Source organism: Chanodichthys erythropterus, chromosome 19 (assembly GCF_024489055.1).
Source record: "Chanodichthys erythropterus isolate Z2021 chromosome 19, ASM2448905v1, whole genome shotgun sequence".
Classification (NCBI taxonomy): Eukaryota; Metazoa; Chordata; class Actinopteri; order Cypriniformes; family Xenocyprididae; genus Chanodichthys; species Chanodichthys erythropterus.
In genome coordinates this window covers 26,858,386-26,882,866 of record NC_090239.1, presented here as the reverse complement: position 1 = coordinate 26,882,866, position 24,481 = coordinate 26,858,386, and the positions used below count along the sequence as shown (strand labels likewise).

The window sequence follows — 24,481 nt, the reverse complement described above, 5'->3', positions numbered from 1 at the left end:
ATATTTAAATTAAAACTGACAACTGTCTCAAATTTTCTAAATGTTTCTAAATGCTCGAATCACAACAACAAAAAAATATTTTTCAGGCTGGATCAAGCTCATGCGCATACAGTGCACGTCTCTATAGAAAGCACGCTCCTGACTTTTTCTGCAGTGACGCGATAACTTTACCAATCGGCGATTGGCTTATTTAGAAGGCGGGACTTATTCCGCCATATTGTGTGTTGCACTTTCTCCCATTCAAAAAAAAAGATCTGTCTTTAGTCTAAATTCGAAGGCTGCGTCCTCCGGAGGTTGCATTTGAAGGCTGCATACGTCATCAAGGATGTCTTATTTAAGAAAGGTAACCATAATAAATGGAGTTATTTCTAGTGAGGTGTAAAATATTGTATTGTCTTTCTTACTTTGCAATCTAAGGGTTACTTTTCTTACATGAGACCGCCTCGATGACGTATGCAGCCTTCAAATGTGACCTCTGGAGGTCACAGCCTTCGAAAAGAGACTTGGCAATGGTTTGTTTCAGGGTAAATGCTAATTCATGTTGACAGCGTTGCATCACAAACAATGAGACGTACAATCTGAATGGAGTTTGATTTGATTTAATGGTACTATTTACAAAAGGGTGTTTTTGTTTTTCTTTTTTTCTGCAAACGATTTAACTTCTGAAACAGTCCAAATTACAATGAAACCTGTCTCAAATAGCTATGAAGAGAAAGACACCTCAAAGAAATAAAAAAAGACATTATGATTGTATGAAAAAGAAAGAGACAGGGCCACAACAATAATGTTGAGTTGCATAGCAAGTAGATTCTCGAAGGGGCGACTGTGCTGAGTAAGAACACTAATATGGGGTCACATAAACATTGACTAAGTGAAGGGAAAACAGACACCTTGCTAACACAAGACTCCGTAAAACTGTATAACCTGAGAAGGGCAGGTCTGTGTGAAACATCTGGCTCCTTTAAGAAGGAATACAAAGTACAATCTCAACAGATGATGTCGAAAGATCCTGGAACATTTAAGGACCTAAACTAATGTGCACTAAAGGCTTTGTTTTGTAGAGCTTGCAATTTTTCCATTACATTGTGATACATGATGTCATGAACATTAGCATACTCCAAACGCTCCTGGGAAATTATTAAAAAGAAAGAGAAAAAGGGGAGGGTTAAGGAAGAGAACAAGATATTGACGCCCTGTGAAGTGCTTTTTAACTGAGGAGAATATCTCTGCTTGATGCATGACCATCAACTGAGAATAATGCGGCAAGTATTTTCAACAGGTTTTGGTTCGTCACTTCACAACACAAGCATACATATATAACAAGTCAGCAGAGAGGCACCCTTTGGTCAAGCCCTCTTTAAGTCTGCTACACAGTGCACTACATAGTGTTCACCTGACAGGTTAGAATACCACACTAAGTCCCAATGATATATTTAGCTGACTATGAAAACATTTATGGAAACAACTTTCATACATCTCGTTTACATTTTTCGTTTTAGAAGACAGGTTTAGCTTTCTATGTTCGGTAATGTTCACTAAAAACTGTGAAAATAATTGGCTGATGTTTGAATATCAAACAACAGAAGTCCCGACAGAATCTTTTTTTTTTTTTTTTTTTTTTTTTTTTGTTTTGATTAGTATGAGTTTCTTCTCAATTAATGCCATAGGAGGTGTGGTTTTAAGGTTGTTCCCGTTAGTGGGTGGGCTTTAATCAGTCCGTCGTCACGGCGAGGAAGCGTCACTCTCTGACTCCGCCCTGTGTTGGCCGTCGGCTCTGAGGCCTGTAGGAAAGCTCAGCTGATCCTTGTCAATCTCAGGCTCCACTACTGGGTCCTCAGGCAAAGGAAAACTCCGGAGTTCCCAGGGCTGGACCGTCTGCCAGGAAAACATGCAGAGTGTTAAGAAAAGCATATGTAGTAAAGAAATCGAAATCTTCAGCGCTTCTCAAGGGTCACCCAGTTTTTCAGCACCCTTGGTTCTGCAAGAGTTTTTCGCATGCATTTTCTCAATAGGCATTGAAAATATTTAAGGTCCAAATTGCACTTTCAGTGCAGCTTCAAAGGGTTGTACTCCATCCCAGATGAGGAATAAGGGTCTTGTCTAGCAAAACGATTGATCATTTTCAAAAAAAAAAAAAAAAAAAAAAAAAATGTATATACTTTTTAACCACAAATGCTCGTCTTGCACTAGCTCTGAGATGGGCTGCGCATTACTTAATCACGTTGGAAAGGTCACGCATGACGTAGGCGGAAGTACCACAGTAGGGTGAAAAACTCCATCTCATTTTCTCCTCCAACTTCAAAATCGTTCAACATCATTGTTTTACCTTTTTCTGTAAAGGCCTTGTGACTTAGTCTGTCACTTTCTTGGTATTTCCACCTTTCCAACGTGATTATGTAATGCATGGCACGTCACAGAGCTAGTGCAAGACGAGCATTTGTGGTTAAAAATATTATTTTATTTTTTTAAAGAAAATGACCGATCGTTTTACTAGATAAGACCCTTATTCCTTGTCTGGGATTGTGTACAGCCCTTTGAAGCTGCACTGAACTGCAATTTGGACCTTCAACCCATTGGTAACTGTTGACGTCCACAATATGGAGAAAAATTCTGGAATGTTTTCCTCAAAAATCATAATTTCTTTTCATCTGAAGAAAGAAAGACATAAGCATCTTGGATGACATGGGGGTGAGTAAATTACCAGGAAATTTTAATTCTGAAGTGAACTAATCCTTTAAATTGATCACATGTGAGCAGCGAAATCTATCTTACTCTTTCTTATTTGACACTAAAATTAAAATGGGCTGCCTTTACAATTTCCGCAATTTGTCTCTATGTGTTAGTTTTAGCACTAATTCTTCAGATTCTATCCATATTGAAATTAAATGAAAGTATACAGAAGATTGGTGTGCATACGGTAGCTCATGTAGGTCAAAAAGCTCATGAGGTGAAGCGTTAGTATAATACAATATTGGCAATCACAGACGGGATTCGATTTCTCAGAGGACCGAGTATGCCAAAAAAAACAGCAGGTAATATGCTCCTGAATTTTTACAGAGGTTGTATGAGAAAAACACAGACATGGCAGATTAAAATCTCAAATTATGTCTGTGAAACGTAAATTTCTCTAATGTACCCCTGTAAAACTAGTCCCGTCCGAATACAGCTTTAATCATGTATAGAGAAGAAACAACGCAAACTCTGCATCTATTTCCAGGCCTTCCCACTTAGGTCTCTCCAGCACTGGAAAGATTTTCTAATAATAATGCAGATCCTAAAGCTCTTTACCCTTCTTTTTCCAGTGATATTCCTCTGAGCTTTTCTCTTTTGTAATGTCTCTCAGTCATTACTGTTTCTACAGTCTTTCTTCTCCCTCTTGCTCACTCTCTCTCCTCCCCCATCATGAGTGGACACGGCCCTACTGCTGATTGGCTACAAGTGTGTTGTGCTGCTCAGACTGATCCACTTTCAACAGCGTTTCTCAGAAATCGCTTACTGCACCTTTAAATGTTAGATATATAACAATGAAGGTAAAAATTTCACGTAATTTAAGCTGCAAATGTGGCGATGAGACAAATTTTAGAAAGATTTGGATTTTGTTCTTTGCTTTGTATGGTTAAAATCTAGGGCTTGCAAAAGAATAATCCAGATTAACTTCAGGCTGTTCTTTAGAAAGCAGAATTTAAAATAAAAGAGCATTTCTCAATTTAAATGCATTTTTCTATGGAGAAAACGTATATGATTTAATTTCTGGACTGCTGAGCACAGTTGAACAGCCTGAGGACGTGTGATGTTACCTTCTCCTCAAAGGTGCAGTCTGAAGTGGAGCCGCATGTGTCTTCGCTGTACAGCAGTCTGTTTGTGTCTCTGGTGTACGGTGTGTGTGCGTCGCGCGAACAGGGCGTGTCGGGGCTGGGCGGGCTCAGGGGTGACGGCACGGGCCCGTAGTCCTGCAGGAGGTGGAAGTGACTTCCGTCTGGGGAAGAGGGCTGGGGAGTCGAAGGGTTCGTTCCGACTATTGATGGTGTCGTTCGCCCGTCCAGGGATTTATAGGACCTGAGGGATGACATGGTTAACTACAAACTCAATATCAGGAAAAATGTAAGATCAGGTAGGACAAGTACCTGCTGCCTCTCCTCTTGGCGGGTGCGAGAGCCGTCCATCGCCAGCGAGAGCGTTCCTGCTCCTCACACGGCTGATGGAGTTTAGAGAACATGGCATCTGAAAGGTCCTCCACCTACAAGGAGGAATCATTAGGTGACATCACTAATAAGGATCGACAATAGCTTGATTTGGAATAAGAGAAAAAAGATGGATGTTTTACCGGAATGTTATCGTCTTCCTCTGCCAGCGGTTGGGCTAAAGTGTCCACTTCTCTCCATCTGAATAGAGTAGAGATTTGTTTTATACATTATATAATAGATATTACAATAAATATATAATAGATATTATATTGTAGATTATTCAGCTTAAATGAATTAACAGCGGCATTGTGAACATCTTAGAGACACACCTGGGTGTGAGAATTTCTTTGTACTGAAGTTTCTCCACTCTGGTGGTGGCAGCCACTGACATGGGAATGACAATGTTGTTGATATCAAACGGACTCTCGCCTCTTCTCCTCCGTATGGGCTGTAGAGAAGAACAAAAATACATGTAATAAATGAAAAGTGATCACATAAGCTAGTATGTACCCTCAATCCACTAGTTGGCATCAATTGCCTGGCCTGTTGTTTCACAGTTGAAAGGGAAATGGATGAGACAGAACAACGATTTACTAGAGATGTATGTACACGCTAAACATTCACATCAAAACTGAAGTGTAATTCGGGCTTTAGAAGGAAGCTGCCTATGTAGACAATAGATAACAATACTGCTCACTAACAATATATCTCCAGAATTCAAATTTGAGACTTTTTAAAGGGTTAGTTCACCCCAAAATTGATATGTCGTCATTTATTACTCACCCTCATGTCGTTCTACATCAACAAATTAAGATATTGTTGATCCGATGGCTCAGTGAGGCCTCTATTGAGAGCAAAGCCATTCAAACTCTCAAGGTCCATAAAGGTACTAAAAACATATTTGAAACAGTTCATGCGAGTTCAGTGGTTCTATCTTAAGATTATAAAGCGACAAGGATATCTGAGACTTTTCAACAATATCTATGGGCTGATTTCAAAACACCACTTCAGAGCTTTACGAATCGAATCAGTGAATCGGAGTACCAAAGTCACGTGATTTCAACAGTTTAGCCGTTTGATAGGAGATCCGAATTACTAATACGAAAACAAAAGATTCATAAAGCTCAGAAGCTTCATGAAGCAGTGTTTTGAAATCGGCCAATATAGATATTGTTGATAAGTCGTTATTTTGGTTTTTTTTGGCGCAAAAAAAGTATTCTTGTTGAACCACTGTACTCACATGAACTTGCTTTGCTCTTAATAGAGGCCTCACCGAGCCATTGGATTTCATCAACAATATCTTAAATTGTGTTCCGAAGATGAGCGAAGGTCTTACGGCTGCGGAACGACATGAGGGTGAGTAATAAATGACAGCATTTTCATTTTTGGGTGAACTAAAACTTTAAGACCATTTTTAATGCCTGAACAAATAAATTATTATTCTATGTCCACTCAGAACAAACCCATACAATCTCATACAGTTAGTAGTTAAAATACTCAAGGCATGTTTTATTCAATACATATATATACGTGTGTGCTAATACATTAAATACCAATTACAGGGTCGACCTGTATTTTACTGATATGATGATAATCTGTTTAACAAAAGGCAATAGAAATATTATTGTGCTCAAACTAGTAAAACCTATTTTGAATGTGGGAATGTTCTTAGTCAGAAAGAAGCCACAAGAGTTTGTTGCCAGATACAGTATATTGTGTAGCCAAAATATCAATAATATCCAAGAAAAACATTGTAAGCATAATGCAGGATCCTTTATTAGAAACAAGCCTGAAATACACTGGGAGTCTTATTTTAAAATGTCTAGGCTTTACTACTTCCAGCTGCTCATTCAAAAAGATTAGAGAGATAAAATATGCACTCTTAAATCCAAACATCAGAACGTGCAAACGTTAACATTTAAAGGTTCGCAAGGTTCACATTTAAACCATCGCCATCGCATTTTTCTGTCCTCAAATTGAAGACCTCTTATATGGTAACTAAGACTTTTTGATAAAACTGAATTTAGGACTTTTAAGTACCCTGCTCTAAGATTTATATTTAGCATTTTTTGGCTTTTATTATCGATAGTATAATGGCAAGAAAGGGGGACGGGATTGGAAAGGACCACAAGCTGGGTTTTGAATTCTGAAGTCACTCAAAGTTCAACTGTGCCACGTTCCAGAGTGCTACTGGCTGGAAATAATGAACATACCACACTGTTTCCCAGAGGAGTGCTGCTCTCAATGGGGAGGGAGAGCTGTCTGGTCAAGGGACTGGTGTTGGAGGAGTGAAGGCTGGACAGAGATGGACATGGACTGCCTGCATCCATCATGACCTTTGGTGCTATATGAGAAGAGGAAATATAGACACACAGATATGAGACACTAATATGTGCTCAACATTTAATTTCAAAACTTAGGACATTGAGCTTGTGAAGTGATCTCACAGAGAAGCTTGGTATACATAGAGTCAGAAATTAATTGATGGAAATTTTCTCCACTGGAATTGATCAATTTTAATTATTACCTTATTAAATATGTATTATCACAAAAAGCCTTTTGACTGCAAAGGTGGCACAAAAGCTGCCATGACATGGCATTTATGTTTATGCCCACAGGTGGTATAAATGTACTCACAATATACTTCCTAAGACAAGAATTTACAATTGCATAATGATATGACATTAATGTCATTTTAAATAGCATACCTAAAGTGTATAATGGTAAAAAACAGAAACTAATTATAGGGTAGGGCTGCAATATTATGACAAAAATAATTAGTCAATTATTGCTCTTAATATCATAATAATGATTATTAAAGCGGATTAAGAGAATACTTTTTTTTTTTTTTTTCCTTTTTTCAATTTATCCTTAAAATTCTGTTTTCACTGGATTTATTTGCTGGGGACTAATCTAAGCAGTCATTCATGCATTCAACAGATACGTGTGATTGTTTATAATGCTCAACACTGTTTCTAAACTGCATGTCTTGAGTTTTCTTCCGGGAACAAACACGTCACAATATTCCTCATTTAAATAATTCCCATTCAAAGCAAACTCAGGGTGCGTTCACACTTGTCATGTTTGGTTCGATTAAAACGAACCCTGGTGCAATTGCTCGGATAGTGCGGTTCATTTGAACATATGTGAACGCTGCCATCCGAACCCTGGTGCGCACCAAACAAGCGGACAGAGACCGCTGAAAAGATGGGTCTTGGTCCGCTTCCAAACGAACTCTGGTGCGGTTCGAATGATATATGAACGTAACACGGACCAAAGACATGTAACCGAACCAAAAACAGGAAGACGAGACCCTAAAAAGGACAGAATCCTCGCGCATGTCGGTTTTTCTTGTCATAGTTGCGAGTTTGCCCATCACAGGCATCAGACGCGCGTCTCCATGCAGCAGATCATTTGTGTGTGTGACGGATGGATTCCCGCCGCTGTTTTTACTACTTTACACATTTTATAAGCTCTTCACGAGTTCCCAGCTGGCCAAAATACCATCACATGCAGGCTACGCACCGCTACACACACAACGAGCGCATTTACCTCAGCAAACAGCACTGTTTTGGATGTTCGGTAAGTTCCATCTCAAAATAGGCAATACGTCATAAAATCCGACCAATCACGTTGCGAATGTATCCCTATGCCTTAAAGTTCGGTATCTTTTGGTTCGGTGATAAAATTGCCAATGTGAACGCTAACCGGACCAGGACTAAATGTTTTTTTCTTTTCTTCTTTGGTCCGGACCAAATGAACCAAACGAACCAAACTACAAGTGTGAACGCACCCTCAAAAACAAGGGTGGGGCCTGGTTGAGTTAGTTAGTAGTGTGTTGAAACTCGTGGTTATTGTAAGTTTTCCCAAACATGCTGGAAGAGGTTGGCCAATCACAACACACTGTTCCAGCTGATCAATCAGAGCACATTGTGGTTTCTGGAAAGAGGAACCAAAGCCACTGGAAGGCAAACCTGCATCCTTTAGCCAAAAAAGTGTAACGGCTAATGCTAATGCTCTGCCTCTGGTGGTACGCAGGGAAGGAGACCAGAGGCCTTTTTTTGAATGGATGTCAATGAGGCTTCACTATGCTGATTAAACAGCTTTTGTGGGGAAATAGCTAATCATTTAATTAATCAACAGCCTGTTCGCTAATCTTCAGCATGTTTTACACTAAACAATACTTTGTTGGGAACTATATGTAGATTTTAGCTTGAAAAAAATGTATTTTCTAAAGAGAAGGCAGACTAGGGAACGTTGCGACAGGTCATTTACGGCATTACCAACAGCAAATGTGCTGCATTACTGTTTAACAGATAGAACAACAGATGTTGTGTCAAAGCCACTGGAAGGCAAGCCTGCAACCTTTAGCACGGCTAATGCTCCGGCTCTGGCGGTACGCAGGGAAGGAGTTTTGAACGGTGGGCACTGATGTCACTGCCATTACACAATAGGCTGAGAGGTGCTGCAAATGATTAAGTTAGCCGTTACGCTTTCTCCAATGGTAAGAGATACAGACCCTCTCATCTCCCTATAATATACAATCTCTGGAGGAGTTTCATAAAGACAGGAACTAAACAGAGTGTTACTGACAGTCCAGGAAGAGAGAGGAGCTACAACAATGTCAAATATGTGAATATAGTGTGTTTTTTGAACATTCAAGCATGAAAACTATTCTAGTAGACCCTGACATTAAAAAAACTTTCAAAAAAGAGGCATAATAGGACCACTTTAAGACATGAGCTGCTTTTCCACCATCATGCCGAACGGTTCTAAGAATGGTAAGAAACGTCCAGTTATATTTCCACTTGAGCTCGGTTCAGCACGGTACAATTACATACTGTTCATGGCCCAGAATTCTCAGCTAACCGTGCTGGTAGAATGTGTGTAATGAGGTCGCCACTCCAAGCTGGCCAAGAGTGCTATTTGAGCGAAATAAACAAGTTAATAATAAAATTTTAAAAAAAATCCGATCATCCTCCATAACGCGGTGGCTATTTACATCTCATACCGTCTGTAAACTCTTGCATTACCAAGGCAGCGATTGACGCATTAGTAATACATTCAAAAGAGCTTTGTTATCAGCTCCACAGTGGGAAATTAAAACATATTCGTACTGGCTGGCCCGGATCGGCACGGAACGGAAAGGTTAAACCAGACAGTGGAAAAGCGGCTATATTTAGGCTCATTTTTGTGTAGAAAGGAGTGCACTCACAGTCCGCTCTGTCCAGTGAGTGCTCTCTGACTCTCTTCCTGCTGTGACTCCGGTCCAGCACACGATCCGCCCTGCAGGGTGTGAGCGTGTCCGGCTTTGGGACACATGAGATGTTGTCCACCTGCTGCCTGTGCAGCTTCTCCAGCCTGCTCTTGTGACGGGCCAATCCTAAAAGAGAGAACAAATTAAAAGTGAATGACTTTGGTCACTTTCTCGCAGTCGTGAGTATCAGCATGTTTGTGTACTTACGGACTGCGGCTGCATGCGAATTTGACAGTCTGAATTTGTGTTTAGAGAGGAAGGATGATGAAGAGGATTGTGTGATGGAAAGCTTGTGTTTGAGAGAGATCTTCTTGAGCGGCTTGATCCTGTCAAAGGGACGAGTCTGCCAATGAGACCTCAAGACCTTCTGCAACTGTAAGCTAAGAGCCACGTCTGAGAGACCAACCAGAGGAGGAAAAAAAGATTCAAGATAGAATTGTTAGAATCAAAACGCATCTTAATACCAGGTGTAAACAGGGCCTAAGTTTGTGGTTTGGTTACTTCTTTAAAACATTCAGCTGTTTTTGTAATAACTGTATACAGTAATTTGTAATAATACACATATATATATATATATATATATATATATATATATATATATATATGCGTGCACGTGTGTATGTATGTGTGTGTGAGAATCTACATCTCACCTGATTGCAATGACAGAACGGGGTGGATGCTGCGGTCTTGATGCGCGATTTTTTCCAGCAGAGGGCAATCATAAGGTAAGTCTGGTTTGGAGAGGGGACGAGCAATCCCACACATGACACATGAGCCGTTGACCTCACATACTTGTGGAGGTGAAAACGTTGCTCTCTGAACCTGATAAATGAAGGAAACTCACTTCAGACACACTTCAAAATCAGCAAAAAAAGATGCTCCTGGAATATTAATACATTCGTACCAACAAACGTCACACACCTTGCCGTTGAGATTGTGGAAAGTGTTTGGGTGGATTAGACGTCGTCTTCTGCAGGTCACCAGAGGGCGTGTTCGTGCGGACGTAGAGCTGCTGTCTAGACTCGAAGGGCATGTGTCTGACATTTCTGCCACACGACTGAAATAAGAAAATGTGAAAACAAGCTAATGGTTAATATGACATTATGATACAAGACACCACTGCATTCAAACAGTCTAGGTTTATTTATCAATAATGGCTGGTTAATAATGCTAATATAATGTTAATATAAAGTCTTTAGGTCCTATTTATATTAGATGTCTAGATGTACTTACATCAAAAAAACAGCTGATAGGCATGTCCTTATTTGTACTTAATGTACTTATATTTAAAGTATAAAGTGTGTACGTGTATATATTAGGGCTGTCAAGCGATTAAAATGTTTAATTTAATTAATTATACAAAGTGGCGATTAATCAAATTTGGCTGAGAAATTACCCCCAAAAGATCATTTAAAGTCATTATTGTGTTAAATGAGAAAAGCATCAATTTGACATTACAAAACTTAGCTTTAGAATTTTTTTTTAATTCAACATAGAATTTATTACACAAACTTTTAGGCTTCATTGGCCATGTGGGTGAGTAAATGATGACAGAATTTTCATTTTTGGGTGAACTATCCCTTTAATGGGGTTTTTATTAATATGGAAACATGAAATTATTTTTTTAATGAAATGATACTCTATATAAGTAACTAAAACTGCCAGTAGGTGGCTGTCTAAATGAGTGATTCAGTTATTAAGTAAATGGCTTTCTTTATGCATCAGCCATTGAATCAAAACACAGATTCATTCAGAAATGAAACACTGTGTTGCTTGGAGACGCAAAACAGTTCTGCTATGGCTTTACACGTATTATTTTCACTGGCAAAACTGAGCAAAAACAGACAATATTGTATCCAAAATGTAACTCATTGAACTATTGTATAAAATCAATATCACATTTGCACTTGTGCTATTCGCAACATAAACAGCACTCGTGTGATATTGCTTAACTATACCATATGATATAAATACCGACAAAAACTCATACTGGCCATTTTTGCTCTGATATCTTAAATTTTAGGACATATAACTGCATTCTATAGAATACATCATGCAATAAGTTGTTGCCCTGCATCATGTTCAACTGTATGAAATGTAAGATGACCTATGAAGGGGGCAGGTGTGGTCTGGGGCAGGTGCAGTAAATTATTTAAATTTTTAAGTATGACTAATATATATATATATATATATATATATATATATATATATATATATATATATATATATATATATATATATATATATATATATATATATATATATATATATATTCATACATACATATATATATATATACATACATATATATACATACATACATATACATACATACATATACATACATACATATACATACATACATATACATACATATATATATATATATATATATATATATATATATATATATATAGCACTGCTGTAATGTGCTTATCTGATCTGATCTCCACAATAAGTGCATTAATTTAAATGTTAGTAATATAAACTGGGTCTAGTTATAATAATGTGTTAGCATACGGTAACAACAACTTATATTAAATTAAAATATTTCCTCCAACACAATGTGAAATAGTAGAATTTTGTAAGAACCTAAAAGAGACGTTGTTTTCAGATGTGTTTGTCAAATGAGACTGGGATTCGGTGAAATTCTGGGATGTTGGTGAGATCAAGACTTTCTCTGTCTCCATCATGGTTCTCTGGCAGGAAGGGGCAGAGTCTCCCAGCTCAACAGGACCCTGCAAAGAGAGCATATGGGGGAAAAAAAAAACCTTTATATACAAATTAATTAACAGTTATTCCCATTAAACTAATTACAACATTCCTGACACTGGATGCTGTTTTGTTTTTCTTATAACAAACACTTTCTATCTCACACAGACTGCAGATATCAAGCGTCTGCTAACCTTGCTGGCGCGGAGTTGGCGGTAGATGTCGACCTGCTGTCGAATGCGGTACTCCAGGTCTGATATCTGAGCCTGCAGCCATGTCCAGTGACTGATAATGGTGGCTCTTTCCCTGGCAAACCGGCCTTCTGCTCTTCTCCATCTGAGAGAGAAAAGTAAACAATCCGGTTAAACATGTTTTAAGTTAGACATTTAGTCGTTTAGCTAACTAGGAGTCATTACAAGGTTAGTTCTTACGGTCTGTTTACTTCAGCGAGTAAAAACTGGCTGTGACGACACAGATAAAACAAACAGGAAACCCTTTAAATTGTTCTCTGTAACTTTTCCAGCCCTGATGGTCCAGATTACAGACAAAATCAATCATTTTGACTGTAATAATGATGCATAACACATAGAGGGCACTGTTAAACACATTCAGCACAGAAACCCATCTAGGCATGTCACTTACAGATGCCACAATATAGTTCATCCCTTTTTTTTTTTTTTAAATACAGCCACAGTCTTTATGTCACAGCCCTGCAAAACCACACTTGCCAGCATGAATTTCGACCACTTCCTTTGCAACTAAGAGATGACAGGAAAGGGAAATAATGCAAGACTAGGGGAAGGCAATAAGACCAAAATATGTCACAATAGGAGTATTTTTATCTCACTATAACCATATATATCATGATATAGTTATTTTTACTGGAAATAAGGTTGTTATGATGGCAAAATTTCAGATGACACTGAAATATCACAATTATACATTCTACACAAAACTAGCCATACTAACATAAGTAAAAGGTTAAAGCTTACTGAAGAGTGAAGACAAGTAAACAGTCAGTAATAAAATCAAAAAGAATATACTTATAAGCAATAGGACAGATAAATACAATAGAACAAAAAGTGAAATAAAGAGTGGTCTATCTAATATTAGTAATAATGCAGTAATAAATACTACAGAAATTGAATAATCAAATGTTAAATAGTCTTCAGAGTATGAATTAAATACACAATGATTCTAACTAAAGCTGCAGTGAGTGATTTTCTATTTTTATTTTGTTGTTTGATTATATTTAAAGACAGACAGCACCAGGCTGCGGTCATTTTGAGACCTAACACAAATCCAATATACTGGTACACATCCAATTTACCCTATTTGTTTATGACTGTGTTCGCATGAATACTCGCCAACACAGGCATTTTGACATAAATTGTGAAATACTCAATGTTAAGCACAATAAAAAGGGAAAAAGAACAATTCATTACTCACACTGTGTAAAAAAAAAAAGTCTGTCAGATCAGCGTTTAAGTACCAAATTGAATTCTGTTATAATTGATATTTGCGCTTGAGTTTAAACTGGCAAGGCTTAAAATAATGCATTAAAAAATTATCAACTTTCATGACGACGCAACAATGTATTGTGAGTCATGTGGGCGTAACCAATAATCCATAATCCAAATAGGTCAAAAATTCCTACTGTTTTTTCAAATTTCTACCATTTTTGTGTGTGTGTGTGTCTACCTGTATACATAAGATCATTACAATCCATGATATGCCATTGCTAGTTGGAGGGTTTGATGCCTTAGTGGGAGGACAAGCTTTTTAATGGGCAAAAACCTGTGTAGCGCAAGATTTTAGTAAATATTTGAAAGAGAACATTCTCGCGCAAGGTGTGAATTTGTGTGATGGGGTAGTAATGTGACTACAGACATGTTCATGCTGGTCTATCGGGGTTTCATGACACTACACTCTTACACAAAAGCACACCACCATCTCATGGTAAAAGTCCCTCTCAGCACATTCCCACGGTGTCATGCCTCAGTATACACAGAGCACATCCTCATACGGTCATATTTGCCTACGTGGAACCCGGCAACTCGTGGTAAGAAAGATAAATGGAAGAGGAAATTTACATGTGCACTGTTAACCCCTTTGAACCACCGGCACACATGGGATAATCAAAAATATTACACAGCTCACTGGAATACTCTTTTCTGTCCTGAGGTCAAATGTTTTTGTACAATGATTGTATAATGACTGTATAATTGCACACCCAAGTCTTTCGTATTATGCTGTTGTCTCTTCTCACAAAATACATCAATTTAAACAAATTAACATTTAACATCTACTTGTTTAATAAATTAACAACTAAACATGTAAAAAATGTATAATGTACAGTCAGATGATGACATAACATTCATTTTGTGTTAATGATTCATTAACATTATCCCTTCCATGTAGAATAATTTCAAAATTCAGGCCTACAGAGGGCAACACGGAGTCTTGCTCCAAATAAAGTGACCAAATTATTCATGCTAATTTGCTGCAGTCCATTTAAGGGGCGCCACTCTAAACTTTCAGCATGCAAAGTCGTGATATGACGTCACTTTTTTTTTTTCAATGCTGCAAAACTACAATGTGTGTCAAACTTTGGAAAGCAGTATGCATTTGCGCATACATGTGAATGGAAGTCAATGGATAAAAACAATTCAATTTAATTAAACATATAATATCCATCCAAATGTAAAAATATGCAATCTACTACACTTTAGCGCAACACTGCAAGTTTGCGTTCTTACATTTCAACTTATGCCGGGTTCAGACTACACGATATCAGCCTGATTTTCACACAATGGGTCTCATTCATGAAACATTCGTAAATATACGAGTAAATATGTGAGTGATTTGCGCGTAAAGAGACCTTCCCGAAAACTCTTCTCCTGATTCACAAATACTTCGTAAACGTCAGAAGTGATAGTGAAATGTGTGTGTGTGTTAATGAATTCCAATCAGTCGTAAATGGGACTTGCGTGCACGCTCATTCTCAATTACCATAAATCTCGCCCATTAAATCCGACTGACAACTATCATATTATGACACCAAACAAAGGATTTTGGCCATTTTATAGGAAAAAATTTCCATAACAATTAAGGGGCCATTAGTTTGCCCAGCCCTATTGAAATCAATTAATTATTTGATTAAAGTGCTCCGTTTGCAGATGCTATTACTGGCTCTCACAATAAAAGTAAAAAGAAAAAACTTATGTAATTACTATATATATAATATTTTTTCAAAATGCTGTGTAATGTACCTTATTAAGGTGAATTAAAATGCAGCCTTATTAATGAGCAAAACGTTCAGATGTTAAACGCACTATTTACACGTGGCTGGGAGCAGGTATAGATTTCTTTCGTACTAACTAACATTTGGAAAATACGAACATTTTAATGAATCCGAAAATTTATGCCAGAACCACTTTACACACGATTTACACAAAAATTCATTCTGCTCGTGTTTCATGAATGAGACCCAATGTTTGACATAGGATTCGTAAACAACAATGGGCGTCGGGACACAAGAATCAATTGTTTTATTTCGTATAGTGTGTCATAGTGGACGACAACCGACGCCGCCCGACAGAAAGACATGCCCGACATGCATTGCCGAACTGAATTGTGGGTTCCGCTGCACTGCGTCGCTCACAGCAGAAGCGCCAATGTAGGTGGCCGGTCGCATCAGACTTCGTCAATTGTCGACGTCGACGCCCATGTGAATGCAGCGTTATAATCGCATAATCTGACAAAGTGACTATTGTAACAGACAAAAACATAGTGCAGTCTGAACCCGGCATAAGATGTCATGCTAAGACGCATAAAATTTTATTGGTCATACATCTTCCCAGCCATGACTATTCACTATGTAACAATTGCTTGATTGTTGTCATTCCTCCGTCTACTCTTCCATAAGTGCACGTGTGCGTTTGGACGACATGGAGGACGACAACAACAAAGGAGTCATCCTCCCTCACTGTGCCTGCTGTGAAGTGAATCATCTCGTAATTGTGTTTCATAAATCACATTGGGCTGATGGAGGGAGTACAAAGACAGAGTCATTTAGCGTTCTGCTGCCTTTGTTCTTAGGTTTCAGACTGTGAGAGAGGGACTGGATGAATTAAAACACAGATAAATACAAGCCGACTGACACGCTGGCTTATCAAACTGTTTTATATGGAGGCCTGCCTAATATTTTTCACTCATACAGATCCAAGGTTACACTGTATTTTAGGCTAAAGCGAGAATGAAAGTAGTTATAAACGGGGGGTTGAATTTCTGATACAAATTTGTGACTAGTGAGCTTTTTTTGCTGTCTACTGCCTGCAAAGGCAATTGCCTTTTAAGGCAGTATGCTAACTGAAATAAAACCTGAATAAAAGACTCTGCATGGGAGACTCAATTCCAAAGTAATTTTTAAAATCACATTTTGCGAAGCCAACACAAAAAAACTGGTTCAAACAGTCCATTTTTAAATCACACAGAACTATATTAACTATAACTAACATTTTTCCATTGATAATCAGGTATATTTTTTACTTTGTCTGTATTTTTACTGAGCTCTGTGCAATGCATTCTGCAATGTGATTTTATTAAGATATCTAAAGCCCAAAGAATACTTCAGTTTTTGGCACGAATGGTTAGCGTACACTATTGAGCTGCTTAAAAGTTCACAATCTCGATTCAAATACCCACATGATCGCATTCCTAAATGTCAATAGTTACATGTAAATCTAGGTTCACACTGCTTCTGATCCATAGGGAGCAGCTATCATAAGTATGAAACCGTTTTTTCAACCACACTGTATCATTTCTGTCTTAGAATAATTCATATTATCAGAGCTGCTGGGATAAAAGTTTATAGTTCAGATATAAACACTGATGCCTGCAGTAGCAAACAAAATAGAATAAATCACCTTTTGAATTTGAAACTTGATGCTTGAAGTAAAGATTGTATCAATTACACTGTTACACCAGTAGGTGGCGACAAGTTAGTTTAAAAAAATAAATTTGTCATTGAATCATTCATTCAAGAGATTCATTCAAAAACACTGATTCAAGTCTTCATGAGTGATTCGTTGAATCGTTCATTGAAAAAGATTTTTTTAAATAATTCAATTTTTTTTTAAATAGACTTCCATTTAGTTTTCTATTTAGAATCTACGAGAGAATCGCAATCTGTATTTTAAACGAAAAATTGTGATTCTAGTACACGTACAACTAAAATATACTCCATTTGAAAGCATGCACAAACACAGTCACTCAACACATACACACCAAACAATGTCTGCAATATTTCTATATATAAAAATGTCTTTGTAATGGTTTAAACTAGACTTGCAAGACTATCTTTTTAAGGGCTCCTTGTGGTTTTCTGTCAAAAAAAAGTTAGATGTTTAACATTTGAAAATGAAGGAATTAAGACAGCAATAAATATTAGTATTGTAATTTTACAGTTGTAATGTAAAATATATTATTATTATTATATAACTATTTGTTTTAATCCTTAAAATAACAACAATTAAAACAACAACAAAAATTACATTTTACAAACAATTATTATGACTACTATTATATAGCCATTTTGATCATCACAAATAGAGCAACATTACCCTACTAAAAAGCACAGCAAACCAGGAACTTTTTAATTGCATTTTATAATCACAATAAATTCACTTTAGGCACTTTCAGGGGAAAAAAATCATCTAAAAAAATTAGATCGCAATTAGATTTTTTCCTCCCAAATCGTGTAGTCGGGGTAGGTCTGTAGAATGAGGGGGAAATTATATAAAATAATAAAAAAATCGGAAAGTATTTAAGCATCAGGGTCGAAAGCACAGCTGTAATTCTTGAGTCATGACGTGAAAAACATGCACAAGGACGAGAGCAAGAATGGAACAGATGGATGGAGAGAAAGAAAGAGGGGATAAAAAGAAAAGAATGTTAGGTGGTTAGGCTTGGCAGAGAAATGCAGAGAAATTATGGGGGGGAAATGGTGAAAAGGGGTGGAGGAATGTAAGTGGAAAAAGAGAGCGTCTGAGAAAGTGAGAGAGGAAAAGGTTACGTAACACAAGTGGGCTCGGCTCAGACAACAGGAATGGGAGGAGAACATAAGAGACAATGGTGAAGAAAGACTCTACAATGAAAGAGATACAGAGACGACAGAAGAACAGAAAAAAGGAAAAGTCCTGACAACATGGCAAGTGTTTATGATGGTTCACATTTCTAAACATCATACCCAAAAATATATCAGCTTCTGTCAAAGGCCAACAGCATATTTAGGGATATTATGAAAGACTGATCTATTTTCATAAACGTAAACAATACTTATGAACATGTCAGCCACACAGTTTATGCATGAAGGACTAAATCGTACATCCAAAACACTAACAAATAAACTGATACTTGTCTTTGTTAGATCAAAAAAGGCACTTCCTGATTAACTCGTCTTTTTCTCACGTTTATGTGTGAATCTCGTGACATGAACATGTGGGGTTATATTTCACAACCCCTCAATTTCTTTACACCATAAATGAAATCATGCATTACAGTATTTCTGTTGGAAAATGTTTTTTCTTTAGCATAAGAGTGTTGGTAATGAAACAGTTTTACTGACCATTGACTTCCATTGTATGGGAACGAAAAAAAATAATTCCAAAATGCTTTTTTGTGTTCAACAGAAGAAGTAAAAATGAGGGCGAGTAAGGGTGTGTTCACACGTGATACATTTAGTCTTGGTTCGCCTAGTCATTTTTAACACATTTTTATAAGAGCTTTTATGACGTATATTTTGCAACGGAACTTGACGAACATCCAAAACAATGCTGTGCGCTGGGCTAAATGTGCTTGCTGTATGTTCGTTTATATAATGGAGCTGGCAACTTATAAAAGAGCTTATAAAACATGTAAAGGAGTCAAAACAGCAGCAGAAATCCCTCCGTCACACACAAACGAAGACCTTCTGAGAGGAGATGCAGTTCTTATGTCTGTAGCTGTGTGCACGAATAGTCGAATATTCGATCTCTAATTATTATTCTAAAAATAAAAACACTATTCAAATTTTACTACGTTGCTTTGCTGGCCATAAATGCATTGAATCAATGATAACTCCCAAGAACAAAACTCAGTTATATCTAAATGCTCTGGGTGGCGCAGTAGAGCATGTTAACAAGTTGATGGTATTTGATCACAGAACATTGTCGTTTGCCTCCCGAACACTGGAAATACTTAGATCAAAGTGATCTTACTAAATGGAATTACTTTTGATCAAATTAATCAATGAGTTATCGTAATATCACCACCAAAATGAGAAATCACATGAAATCCAAACACCAGTCAAATAAGGAAAGACAGCTGTCCATCACTGCATTCACAACTGCAGGTAAGCGCAGCTGAACCCCAAGTGAGCCGATCAAAGATAACTTATCAGACAGCAAAATGATCAAGACATATGCTTCTTTTAAGTTTCGTCGAGGGAGAAAGGTTTAAGAACAGAAAACACAAAGTGCTGTAAGAAACCGTTATCTTCATGTCCCTGTAATGTGGGTTTTCTCTGCAGCCGGCCTTACCTACTTTCACCTGAGCATGTGGATATATTATTGTTTTTCTCAATATGAACATGTTAAACAATTTAAACGCAATAAAAATATGCAGACTCTTAAGTGTATATGTAACCCTTCTGTACGACAGTCTGCTTTATTAGCATTTTTCCTGTTCACACTGCTTGACCTTGAAGGGTTAGTTAGTTCACATAAAAATTAAATTTCGGTCATTAATTACTCACCCTCATGTCGTTCCAAATCCGTAAGACCTTCGTTTGTGTTCAGAACAAAAAATTAAGATATTTTTCATGTAGTGTTGTCAAAAGTACCGGTACTTCGGTACCAAGTTGGTACTGAAATTTTTAAAATGTGCCGATACCCGCATTCTGTAGTACCGAGATAGTATATTCGGTACCCACTGATAGGGCTGTGGCAGTATTTACGTGAATATGACACGAATGAAGCACAAAGCTTTGTTTACAGAAGAATTAATAGGTTAGCAATTAAATGTGACTTCGCAGCCATGGAAACATGTTGGTTCATGCCGAATGAGAGAGATACGTGAGTCCATACTTTAAGCTTCATATTCTGTTTTCCGAATCGTGATCTGGTCACCCGCTTAGCAGAGAATTTAACAATATTCCATTAGTTATTCCACTGAACATCTGTTTCTTTTCCCAAATCTTCACTCACGCAGCGGATTATAAACGTTTCTTTCGCTCGCATTTGGGCCGATTAGGCTATTTGCATTCTAGAAAAAACACCGTAGGACAGAAACCTTTTTGCTTGCACATCAATTTCTATTTAACACAGTTTGTGCTTGTTATTAGACTTTATAAGGCGCGTCAAGTTTATTTGTATAGAGCGTTTCACACACCAGTGATTTTTACTTTCGTTTTCTCTGGCAGTGCTAAACCAAACATAGCCTGAATGTCTTGCTCCTGCAGAGGATAAAACTCGCTCTTCAGACCTTTTACAACAAGTGTCCGTTGTTTGTAACATCAGGAGATAACGTGAAGATATTATTAAAGAGAAATGGTCTCTTTCCTGCTCGTGTCCCACATCCCTCTCAAAGCGCAAAGCAGTCTATATCAAAGTAATAACGGGACTTTGGCTATATGACGCGTCTTTGTGTGGAAATAAAAAACGAATGCTTTTTGAATATTTAACTTTCTTATTATTTAGGTTACCATTATTTACCAATGTTTATTTCATAGTTTTACAGGCTGTAGTGTGTTGTTTCTCTGACGGAATAGCTAAAATAAACACGCACATCTGTTACCCCTGTTGAAAAAACGAGCATGTGCTGGTAAAGTAGGTTTTGAAGCTGGTATGGTGGTTTGAGCTGGTTTATGCTGGTCCAGGACCAGCTTAGGACTAGCACGGACCAGTAGGACCAGTTTAGGACCAGCATTTGACCAGCATACAGCTTCAAAACCTACCTTACCAGCATATGCTGTTTTTTTCAACAGTACACAATGGATGTTTGAGCTTTTTTTTTTTCCCAAAATGTATTTATTTGAGGTAGCCTATATATACACACAAACGTACACACACACTCCAAATCATATTTAATGTTTTTAAAATAGGCTATATAAAATAGTAAAATAGTTCCAATAGATTTTGCTGTGGTACCGAAATTGGTACCGAAAACCGTAACATTTTCATGGTATCGCTACCGACTACTGGAAGTTTGGTACCATGACAACACTATTTTCATGAAATCCGAGGGCTCAGTATTGACTCTGGTCACGTGAGCAGCATGACGCATGCGTGTGATGCTGACTCAGAAGCCGGCCAATAATGAGCCGGCGTTCAGACATAAACAACACTGAAGCTCTGCAATGAAAATAGCATAGCAGTATGACAGGGGACAGATGAATTTGTTGAATAAAGTCGTTATTTTTGTTTTGTATTAAGACTGAAGTCACGTTGCCGGTTTTAACTATGTCTTTAGAACCTTTCTGGACCTCGAAAGGTGCAATGTCGTTGCTGCCTATGCATGGACCTTGAATTTCATAAAAAATATCTTAATTTGTGTTCCTAAGACAAACAAAGGTCTTTACGAGTTTGGGGCGACATGAGGGCGAGTACTTAATGACATAAATTTCATTTTTGGGTGAACTCAATAAACACATATTGTTTAATGTTTTCTGCTTTAAAAAAAAAAAAAAACCTCAATATAAATAACATACGCTAGTTGTATATATTGCCTAATTGTAAGCTTGTTCAGAAATGGAGACAAAAACATGAGGATTAAAAAAATAACATCATTAAAAATGAAACGTCATTTAAATAAACAAATAATCGAATATTCGGGGGAGTTTATGAGCCCAAATATTTCGAATACAATATTTTTGAAAAATGCCCATCCGTAGTACCAAACTGATGGGCAACACCACGACTATGACGAGAAAAAAACACATACGCTTGAGCATTCTGTCGCATCTTAGGTTTTTGGTTAATTTACGTCTTTTGTCCGTGTTGCATTCATATTTCAATCAAACCGCATCAGAGCTCCTTTGAAAGCGAACTGAGACCCATCTTTTTAGGGGACTCAGTCCGCTTGTTTGTTGCACACCAGGGTTTGGATGGTAGCAATCACACAATCGTACCAGAGTTCATTCAATTTTAATTTTTGGGTGAACTATCACTTTAAATCAGAATGACCCCAAACTTTATGCAAAATATGCCAAAAATGTTATTTCTTTCTTTTTGATTTTTAAGTGAAACATGAGCTGGGCATGTCTTTGTGAGATTCACCCACACTGTTATCATAATCATCAACTGATAAACATTCCACAATCTATAAACATGCTCGTCAAAGAAAAATAGACAACTTTTGTTTTCAATCTTTTAGCAGCTTTTTCAGTAAACGGAACATTAAAAATCCACCTCTGTAGAGCACTAAACAGCAGTCAGCCCAGCTCTCAATGGATTAAAGTGGTCTTTCATTTCAGTTAAAGTAAATCTCCAATTTGCATAACAGCTGTGATCCATTAAAAGCTTCCAGTAATAAGTGTGGGTGTTTGGGATCAATGTCCTTGGATGCACAAAGTTTAAATTCATCTTGATTTAACTGCAGTCAGAGGTCAACAAGCAGCAGTTCCTCATGCTCTAATTTCTCAACCGTCACAGTGTGATGTCATAAGCATGTGCCCAGAAAGTTTAGTCAGAGAACGTAGTTTGAAAATGATGAAAAGGGACTGAAAATCGGCAACCGTTAAAACACACACCAGGAACAGATTCAGGCATATGTGATAGTGCTGTTTAGTGAAAGTGGGGCATGTTTCAGTGAGCTCAAATCTGACATCCAAAATCTGCATTCACGGATGCCTGATTATTTAGGTCAAAGGTGCAAAGCCAACTCAGCAAGCTGCTAAACGGCTCCTTTTAAAACAGCTTCCATTAATAAATCAACAACGTCGCTTTCTATCCGCATCCTATGTTATCTCCCTAAATATTAAATCAGATCAAATATGATCAAAATGAATCTAAAGGATCATTGGGCTGATCTGCAAAGCAACAGGATTTGAGCACCAGAATATCTGAATATATACTGCCCAGTTTACAGCACAACGGGTCTGAAACGTGTGTGCTGTTAGGCAGAGATCACAATGCCATAACTGTTATTCTGTGCTCTGTACACGCGTAAGAAAACAGGAAGTAGGAACAAAATTACACATGAAAGTGAAACGGCTAGAAAAAACGTTTTTTTTTATTCATCACCTGTGGTTTACTTTGATTTTAATATTAACCAAAACATCAGGGTTCTCCGTTTCACCTTCTCTATTTTCACCTACAATGAATCAGACGCTCCCTCAGGGGCCGAGCAGGAAATTTAACCTTGCTCAAGTTTTCAAGTAAGTCCACAGCAGAGGAGGACAGCCAAGATGACTAGACTCCGTTATGACAACAAGATCTATGATCTCACTGTACAAACAAGGTCGGAGTGGAAATTAACAGTGACTCTCTACAAGGTTCAGGGCATGAACACACAGGCCTACAGTCACAAACATGCCCCCACGCTCTCTTGGGACTCCTGTGAACAGCCCACATGTAACGTGCTTGCTTCATGATAGCAATGCAGTCGCAATGGTTTGATGAGACTAATTCAAAAGGTGCGTCGTGATTCACTTTCTTGTTCTATACCATTTTTTTTTTTATAAATAGTGTGACTACTAGTGTGTTCAGACTGAATTTTCCAAAAAGAAATAGTGCACTTCAAATAGCCAGATGTTGCACTTAATTAACTGAAAAAATAACATGTGGAATGTTGGACACTTCATGCGCTCAACCATTGCAGCTGTCCTTATGTAGCAAAGCTATGTAGCGTAATAACCATACACTAGACACTAAAGTACACAGTGCTCAGCACGTCATTTGGGACACAACTAACAGCCTTGTTCCAAAGGAAATTCCAGAAAGCATAGGTACGTGGATCAGTGAAAATCCAGGAATTCCAAAGAATGTTACAAATCCAATTTATTAAAGGGTTAGTTCACCACAAAATGAAATTTCTGTCATTAATTACTCACCCTCAGGTCGTTCCACACCCGTAAGACATTATCTTTGGAACACAAATTAAGATATTTTTGATGAAATCCGAGAGATTTTTTTCTATCCCTCATATTATAAAGCAACATAATTATCAAATTTAAGGTCCAGAAAAGTAGTAAAGACATTGTTAAAATGTGACTAACCTTAAAGGATTAGTTCACTTTCAAAGGAAAATTACCCCAAGCTTTACTCACCCTTAAGCCATCCTAGGTGTA

At 37.6% G+C, this 24,481-nt stretch overlaps 1 protein-coding gene across 1 annotated transcript in view; it reads right to left on the bottom strand.

Moving 5' to 3' along the window:
- Positions 1–966: 966 nt before the first annotated feature.
- kansl1a (KAT8 regulatory NSL complex subunit 1a) overlaps positions 967–24,481 on the bottom strand; it is a 30,834-nt gene continuing 7,319 nt past the window's right edge. Inside the window, exons 3-14 of the mRNA XM_067369289.1 lie at positions 12,348–12,489; positions 12,034–12,179; positions 10,363–10,498; positions 10,092–10,263; positions 9,649–9,834; positions 9,400–9,567; positions 6,398–6,528; positions 4,514–4,632; positions 4,325–4,382; positions 4,125–4,237; positions 3,798–4,056; positions 967–1,875 (exon numbers count right to left, since the gene is read on the bottom strand). Of these exons, the coding sequence (XP_067225390.1) occupies positions 1,723–1,875; positions 3,798–4,056; positions 4,125–4,237; positions 4,325–4,382; positions 4,514–4,632; positions 6,398–6,528; positions 9,400–9,567; positions 9,649–9,834; positions 10,092–10,263; positions 10,363–10,498; positions 12,034–12,179; positions 12,348–12,489 (1,783 nt within the window). The 3' untranslated portion in view covers positions 967–1,722. The remainder of the gene's footprint in view (positions 1,876–3,797; positions 4,057–4,124; positions 4,238–4,324; positions 4,383–4,513; positions 4,633–6,397; positions 6,529–9,399; positions 9,568–9,648; positions 9,835–10,091; positions 10,264–10,362; positions 10,499–12,033; positions 12,180–12,347; positions 12,490–24,481) is intronic.